Consider the following 8,832-nt stretch of genomic DNA (forward strand, 5'->3'; position numbering starts at 1 on the left):
TTGGTCTTGGTAGGTACTTGATGATTTACCACGACAATGCTTTCGATATCTGTGGAGATGTGGAGACTACAATCAAAAGAAAAATGGTTATGGAGGCAATGGCGAATCCTCCAATCGTTTGTGATTTGAAAAGCTGCAATCGAATCCTTGTGAGTTCTTCCAGGTTTTCCAAATTCACTTGGTGGATTTCTTCCATGCTTGGGGGATGATTGTTCGGTTTCTTTTGCTTCCCGAAGATCGGTGTAGAAAACTCGGGACTCGATGTGGTTTGAAAATTTTGTAAAAATGTTTGGTTTAGGATTTTTACCGTGCAGTTTTCAGTTTCTATGATTGTAGGGGCTTCTATGATTCGGTCGTCTCCGCAGGAGTCTAATACGTGGACACCTCTTCTGCTGTCCAGTAGTATGATGCCTGGAGTGATATCTCTAATTATGATTTGGTTGTTATCTTTGGACATGTTGCACGTGGCTGCTTGGTTGGTAAGTATGTTGTAGACGAACCCATCGTTAAGTTTGTGAGTGTTGTCGCATAAAACGCATTTGTCGCTCTGCTTGTAGATGAACTTCTTGTATTTGGCTACGTATTGAGTATCCAAGTTGATTCTTCTTCTATTAATGTTGGTCGTCTCTAATTGTATTAAGTCATACTCCTCGTTTTCTACATGATCATCTTTGAGTATTGCAATGCAATTAACAAATTTGAAAATTTGGTCCTCGAAATGAAGTTTAATTCCTTGATTTTTGAAAAATTCAATAATGTAATCTTTATCTGCGGATGATAAGATATTTTTGTTTAAAATATTTGATTTTGAAAATATAAACTGCTCTTCTATGTCTTCTAGTGTTTGTATTATTATATCCAAATTCAGAATTAAGTTAATTTCTTCAACATCTTTCCTAATATTTCCACTATTTGTTCTTAATTGTTTGACTATTTTAGCTACTGTAATTGACACTTTGTTTACTGTTTTTTGCAATTCATTGTTAATTTTAATCTGTTTATTTTGATTTTTTATAATGTGATTTTCTGCAAATTGAATGTTTCCTAAGTTATGCTGTATGAGTTCAATGTCATCTTGGTCTGGGTTTCCTGCAACAAATTTAATCACACTTCCTAATGCATTTATCAAACCTCTTTTGTGTCTTCTGGGATACAAACTGTTCAATTTGTTTTTTGTAATTTTGAGTTTATATAAAAATGTATCAGTCAAATGGTCTGTTAAATTCAATCAATTGCTAATGTTTTCAATGTATAATAAATTTGATTTTATCTCTTCTAGATCGACTTTGTGCAAAATTCTATTTATGATATCCTGTTGATTCTAACTTTGTCTAGATTAATTGTTATTAGACCATTGTGGTTGCTAATGTAATAAATTGTTGCAGAAGTGAGTGATATTAGTCTGGAATGGGATATTAAAGTTTTATAGTGTTATTCATATTTAATTTTTAATGCGATTTTTATGTATTTTGATGTCATTAATGTCACGGAATGTAAGGTCATTATCGTTTTTAATAGTTATAATTTTGTATGGATCTTTGTCTTTTGTTAGTCTTTGGGAGTTTTTTATGTATTTATTGTCACCGGGGTTGAGAGATTTAGGTATTTCATTATTTTTGTGTTGTTCCTCGTATTTAGCTTTTCTTTTGAGGAGTTCAACTTTTACTGCCGATTGGAGATCTTTAAATTTTTCCAAAATTTCTGCCATATTTGTTGTTCCGGAATTGTTGAATATTAAGTTACGTGGTTGCTTTTTGGTTGCTTGGTGGAAGGTATTGTTGTAAATATCAACGGCAATATTGATATGTTCTATTGTAGTTAAGTTATTGAATTTTGATTTTGTTGTTCTAAAGATTTCAATTAACGTCGAGTGGAACCGTTCCACTATACCGTTAGATTCCGAATTACTAGCAAAATGAATTTCGATCCCGAGATCGTTTAAAAATCCGATAAAATCTATAGACCTGAAAGATGGCTCTTGGTCACCTACTATAGTTTTTGGTCTGCCAAATTGACGTATGTGTTCCGTTATTGCGTTTTTTATGTCAATTATGGTCCTGGACTGTAAAGGAATCACATTTGCGAATTTTGAAAAAGAGTCGACTATAGTAAGCCACTTTTGACCTTTTAGAAAAAAAATGTCAATGTGAACTCAGTCGAAAGGATTTTCTCCGAATATACTTTTTCGGCTTCCTGTCATATTTGGCTTTTTTGCAAATATCGCAGGAGTCGTTAAAAATTTTGATCTTTCGTTCGAGTTGGGGGAAAAAGTATTTTTGTAAAATTTGGATTTTGTTTTCCTTGATTCCTCTGTGTCCATAGTTGTGAGTGTCTCTAACGATTTCGTCTTGCTGCTCATCCAGTCTCACGTCCTCTAATATGGTTTCTGAATATCTTGTAAACTTTGTTTAAAGAAAAGTGCTTTTTATAGGCTTCTTGTATAAGTTAAATTAATGCTATGGGGACCTTGAGGCAGTTTACACCTCTTGGATCGAGGGTTTGTTTGAAAATTTCTACTATTTCTTCCTCGGTGTATTCCTTTCTGACTATGGTGTGTCTGTGAAATTTGGGGAAAATTTGCTCATATGCCGTAATTTCTATGTTTCCGATTTTAAAAATGATCTGGTTTCTAAATAGGTTAATCGGTCTCTCAGTACATGGGATAAAGTAATCATCACTTGTATCCGCTGAGTGTACTGTCATGTCACCGCTTTCATCTTCTGACGGTTCATTTCCTTGTTCCGAAGGTTCAACCTCTAATGATGATTGGGAATTCGTATTAACTTCCTGATTTGGATTTATTCGGGATAAAGCGTCGGCAACCACATTTTGTTTACCGGGCTTATAAATCAACTCGTAATCGAATTCCTCCAATGCAAGTTTTCCTCTAATCATTCGATATTTTGCATCAGTGAACGAAAAGGTTAATGGTTGATGATCTGTGAACATCTTAAACCTTCTACCGTAGAGGTACGGTCTAAAGTGCTTAACCGCCCATACGATAGCTAAAAATTCTTTTTCTGTAGCAGAATAACGTTCCTCTGTTTGAGTAAGTGTTCGCGAAGCATATGCGATAGGTCTGTCTTTGCCTACAATCCCTTGTGACAGTACTGCGCCTATTGCATAGTCGCTTGCATCGGTTGTCAATATAAACTCTTTGCTAAAATCCGGGTATATTAACACTGGATCTAACGTTAAGAGTTGCTTACATTTTTCGAAGCATGTCTCGATTTCGGGTGTTATTCTAAATTCGGTGTCTTTCCTTAAAAGACCTGTCAATGGCTTAACTATTTTCGCGAAGTCTTTGATGAATCGCCTATAGTATCCTAAAATTCCTAGGAACTGTCGAACTTCCTTCTCAGATTTTGGGATTGGCCATTGCTTGATAACTTTAATTTTGTCGCTATTGGGTCGTACTCCGTCTTCAGAGACAGTATGCCCTAAAAATTGCGTTTCTTTTCTGAAGAATTCGCACTTATCCAACTGGATTTTCAGCCTAGCGTCTTGAAGTCTTTTTAAAACTTGAGCTAGATTTTTCATATGCTCTTGTAGGGAACTGGAGAATATGATGATATCGTCCATGTAAACGAAACAGCATACTCCAACCAGATCTCTTAAAATACAATCCATGACTCTCTGGAAAGTAGCCGGTGCATTTTTCAATCCAAATGGCATACGAGTGAATTCGTATTTTCCGCCATTCACAGAAAAAGCCGTTTTCTCCGTATCTTCTTCCGCCAATTGAATTTGGTGGAATCCAGAAACCAAGTCGATGGTTGAGAAGTATTTCGCCCTTCCCAATTTATCCAGAATATCTGTAATTTCTGGGATGGGGTACTTGTCATTGATCGTTTTTTCGTTTAGCTTTCGATAATCGATTACTAAACGAAATTTCTTTCGACCAGACGCATCAGATTTCTTGGGAACTACCCATACAGGTGATGTGTATGGAGAAATTGATTCCCTTATAATTCCATCCGCCAGGATTTTTTTTACTTGTTCCTGTACCTCTTTTTCATACACGTAGGGGTATTTGTATGATTTTGAGTGTATAGGAATGTTGTCAACCGTGCGTATTTTTTGTTTAATTTTATGGGTAAACGTGAGTTTGTCCGTTTCCACATACAACACATCTCTATATTGCTTGATCACTTTTTTGAGAGCATGTTTCTCTTCTTCGTTCATGTGATCGTCTCGAAATGTATAATTCGTAGGGTCGACTTGTTGAGGTAGCTCGGTCAAGTCGAACGGGTCATTTTCAATATTTTGGGCTGGTTTACAGTTGGTATCTACTTTTTCAAATAGATCGTTTCCAATTTCGATCTCATTTGAGTTAATTTCCAATGGAGCTTTCGAGTGATTCTGTACTGCTACAAAAGCTATGTTGTTCGTGTGTAGAGGCCAGGTAGAACTGTGAAATTTGAATGAGGCTTTTCTTCCTCTACACAAAAATCTCAATTTTTCTTTGTTTTAACTTTTATGAATTGGTACTCATGTTCAGTTAAATTAATTTTGTGGTTTTCAGGAAATTTCTTTTTTCATTTGAATGGTTTTTCTCCCTATTTTTAGAGAGTTTTTCTCCAATATCAATTTGAGCATTTAAGTCTCGTAACGACTCATACCCAATAAGTCCATCAAAAAAATTGTGGAACTTGAAAATATAAAATTTCAGCTTCTTGTTCACTTGAAATGGATCAAATGAAGCTGACTTGTGTATAGTATAGGTTCCAGTTAAATTGGTAACCTTAATTCCAGTTTCTGCTTTGCAGTTTTGAATGTTGACATGTTCTGGCGGAATATAATTTTATTCGCTCCAGTGTCAATTAAAAATTTCATCTCCCCTTTCGATGTTTTTATTGTTATATAGGGAATGAAGTTGTTATCCTTCAACTTCTTATTCCCGTTACTTCTTCCACGTGAAAATTTATCTCGTCGTCGACGAAGTAGTCATCGTCGTCCGACTCCAGAGTTGAATCGTCCAGCTGACTTGAAGTGTCAGGTTCTGGTTCGATGTTTTCCTCATGTGCGTTGATCTGCATTTTTGAAACATGCGATCGCATTGACGCGTCTTCATCTAAACCTTTTTGGTTTTGTTTAAATTTTCCTGAATTGTTTTGCGACCTAAATTTATCCGAGTAGCTTCTATTATTCGGAGCTACTTGAGTGGGTGGAAATGGTTTATTTGAATTTGTCGGCAACTGATTTGCGGTGTTCTGTTTGGTGCCGTTTTCATTAAATTTTTGCGTTTTAAATTTATTCTCAGGTTGTGGGTAAGTGCCTGAGGTGGTTGGTCGATCAAATTTCTGCCTGTATGCAGCGTTGGAGTATTGCATCGTTATAGTGTATGCTTCCTCCAGCGACTGAGGCCTGTAACTTCTGACGTGCATGGAAATTTGATCATCTAGCCCGTCAATGAACCTAGTCAAAGACATAAGGCCGATAAAACTGTTTATAGCCCTTGTCGAGTGCTTGTAGTCATCCATAGCTGCTGCTGTGGATTTTATTGCGGTGTCTATAGCTTTTACTTTATTATAATAATCGGTCAGATTCTTCTTCCCTTGTCGGATATAGAAGAGGGATTGAATGTGAGACGTTAAATCCCTGCGGTCACCATAGGAATTCAGTAGAATTTCCTCAATGGATGGCCAATCATTTGGATTGCCCGCTGCTATCAAAAGTTCTTTTGCTTCGCCGGTAATTTTATTTTTTGCGGCTCGCAATATTTGTTGGAACATTGGTGTCCCATGATACATTTCGAACAGTTTTAACGTGTTCTCTGTATCTTCTAACTAAGCTAAGGTTTCTTTCCGATTCCCGCTAAAGTTAGGCAGGTTTTTGATTGGGTCCGGCGTCCTGAATGCAAGGAACGGATCGTCGGCCTTCTCTTTCATTTGCCTGATTGTGTTAATCAGTTCGTTTTGATTACTTGTCAACTGATGGATTTGCTCCCTCAGTTGCTCTTCCACTGTTGGTTCTGGAACTGGTGGTAGAGGTTCTTGTGGATTAGCCATTTTTACCGGTTAGAACTTCTTACACACTTCACTTAAAAAAAATTCTCACTTGAAATTTGCAAGCTTTTATAGATAAATTTCGATTTGAAATGAGATATGCACTCTCACTTTCGTTAGTGATCACTTTTTGTTTTGTAAGGTTGGTTTTTAAAAAAAAAAAAGGGTTGTTACTTACAGAAGTGCTTCTATCCGCATCCTCTGGAGTCTAAGGTGCATCGGTAGGTAGTAGGTAGATGTGAGTGGGTCCTCACCTTCGCTCCGAATCACGCAAACTGGATGATATACTCTCACCTGTGGCTCTGCCGGTGGTCCGGTTGTTCTCAATGAACGTTGCTCGGGTTGCTGGTATTTCGTGAGTTGGCTCCTTTTCCAAGCGCTTTCGGTTGAAACTGCGCTTATATTCACTAAGATCAGCTTCGGTTTGTGATATTTTCCAAAAGTTCACTGTCACTTCACTTATATTCATATTATATTGATCTTAGCTTCGAGTTGTGATATCTTTTGAAAGTCACTGCTAGTTTGTTTTACTAAGTCCGAATTTCAGCTAGGACTTGTAATTTTTCTTGTTTCTCAGCGCTCACTTTTGCACTAAGTCTTTTGATTTGCACTTAGAAAAAATCGCACTCACTAATTCCACTCACTGCCGTCGACTGCGCCAGTTATGCTGTGATCACTCTCGGAATCATAAAAAAAATAATTTTATTCACTAAAATTTATTCACTACCCTTAACTTTGAATCACAACTTAGACTAAACTCGTTGCGGCTGCTCCAAATGGTTTTGTTCGCTGAATCTATCCTGTCAGCAAAAGTCCTCCGGATGGTAACGGCCTGGAAACTAGGTAATTCTACGGGAAAGCCTGGCCCCTATGGCTCCCCCTGGCCCCTATGGTGAGGTTTAACGTATATATATATATGTATATACATATATGTATATATTTTCCGTGTAAAAAAAAACCGTGTAAAAAAAACCTACGAGATTTAGATTTTTCACATGCTTAAATGTTTAAAAAAAAATCGAACTTTGATGCCATTTGTAATTATAGCATGCTATAGTCCATATAGGCATATTTAAAAAAAATTCTGTATTGACACCAAAAATTGTGATTTTTTTTAAGTATGCCATTCGATTACCTATAGCTTGAAACGGATAATGTGATTGAAATCAAGTTGATAGGCTGTATCGTTGTCGAGAAATCGTTAAAAACGTACCGTGTAAATCGTGAAAAACCGTGTAAAAATAACCGTGTAAAAAAAACCGCGTAAAAAAAACCGTACAAAAAAGACTTCAGTGTACAATGTTTTCAAGAAAAACTTTTTCAAAGTGTTGTAGCCGACACTGGCCGATCTAGGTTAAGCCTGCGGCTTAAGCGCCACTTAAATTCCGCCAGAGGCGCAGCCGCAGCAAAAGAGGTACGCAACATAACAGTCAAATTCGGACCACGCGGAAGACAACAACATAATTATACGGACCCGAAACAACGTAAAAATACTTTCTTCCTCTCATTCTAATATTTGATAGGACTGATCAACAACATAACATCGATTTCGAATCAAAACATTTATTTACAACGGAAAACGGTAAGTTGATTTTTATTGTATTTAAACTAAAGCATGCTTTTGCGGATTTGTTGTGATTGTTTGTATTTCTACTCCTCTTTATTCTACTTCTCTATACTTCTAGCCCTATACTTGTGTGCAAGGTTACTGAAATTCGCTTCTTTTCTCTCATATTCGTTCATCGTGTGCGACGGTACTCGAAGCATCGGTATCTCAGCAAAACTCTTGAATGATGTGGATGCCCACATAAAAGCAAATCGTAAAGAATGCTCGATGAGAGAGGAGTGTGAGTGTCGATGCACCACTCAAATCTTCGTGCAGCGTGCGCTTCTTCGGTTCATCGTTCACATCGCGAGCGGTGGAGAGCGTTCTTCGCATGTTTTAGTCTTCATGACGATGCGAATGGTTTTTCGCATCATCGCGATGCTCATGCTTTGATCCTCATGAAGATGCGTTTAGTTTATTCTTCAACGCGAACGGGAATAGTTGATTCAACACGATGAGTCGTTAAGGCCGTGAATCGTTGTGGAAAGAAATTAGTGACGAGATGGAAGAAATGGCGGGAGCGTATAAAAATATAAAATACAAGTGGCTGGTGGAAATCGATAGCGATAAACGGTGTCCGTTTGAAAAAGCAACGCTTATTCCCTCTAATTTCAAACGACATTTCCTCACAATCCACCCGGATGTGGCTCGTCGATTGTTGCTTTCGCAAAGTGAACGTAGTGCTAGTGTAAGTGGGGATGGGCAACCGAGAAAGGAAGAGAGTACTTCTTGGACCACTAATGTTGGTTGCTGAGAACAATTTGCCTTTTTGTTATCCGGAATGGAAGGCAATTAAATTGTTGAATGAACCAACATGGGATGCAGTGAGTTTAAAAATAACACGGAATACTCTGCCGCACCTCGTTAGTCGGGCAGCGGATATAATGCGAAAACAACTTATCGGGTTACTCCATAATAAGCTCATTTGCTTGAAAATGGACTCTGCAACGCGTCACGGCAAATCGGTTTTCGTGATAAACGTGACTGTACCTGACGATGAAGGAGACGTTCACATTTACCATCTTGGTAAGTAAATCATTATTAATGTATATAACTGAAAAAGAAAACATAAAATCGATTCCAAATGGTTATTGGGAAAGAAAACGCATTATCCCACCTTTAATTCGCACCTAGTTAATCCAACGCCTCGATAATCCGACTACACGAAGGAATTGAAAAAGTATAGGACAATCTTCGTAGAAATGTAGTGCATGCCAC

The 8,832-nt window shown here is 37.4% G+C and overlaps 1 protein-coding gene across 1 annotated transcript; it reads right to left on the reverse strand.

Moving 5' to 3' along the window:
- Positions 1–29: 29 nt before the first annotated feature.
- Positions 30–5,039, reverse strand: LOC135708876 (uncharacterized; the record flags this gene model as incomplete). Its single annotated transcript, XM_065231048.1, has 2 exons — positions 4,892–5,039; positions 30–1,215 (listed from the first exon to the last, which is right to left on the reverse strand). Coding segments are annotated over exons 1-2 (1,334 nt in total), but the record flags the coding sequence as incomplete, so codon positions are not given.
- Between the last annotated feature and the right edge of the window lie 3,793 nt (positions 5,040–8,832).

The sequence above is a fragment of the Ochlerotatus camptorhynchus genome, unplaced genomic scaffold (assembly GCF_037179485.1).
Source record: "Ochlerotatus camptorhynchus isolate MF236.1 unplaced genomic scaffold, CSIRO-AGI_Acam_v1.1 ptg000337l, whole genome shotgun sequence".
Lineage (NCBI taxonomy): Eukaryota > Metazoa > Arthropoda > Insecta > Diptera > Culicidae > Ochlerotatus > Ochlerotatus camptorhynchus.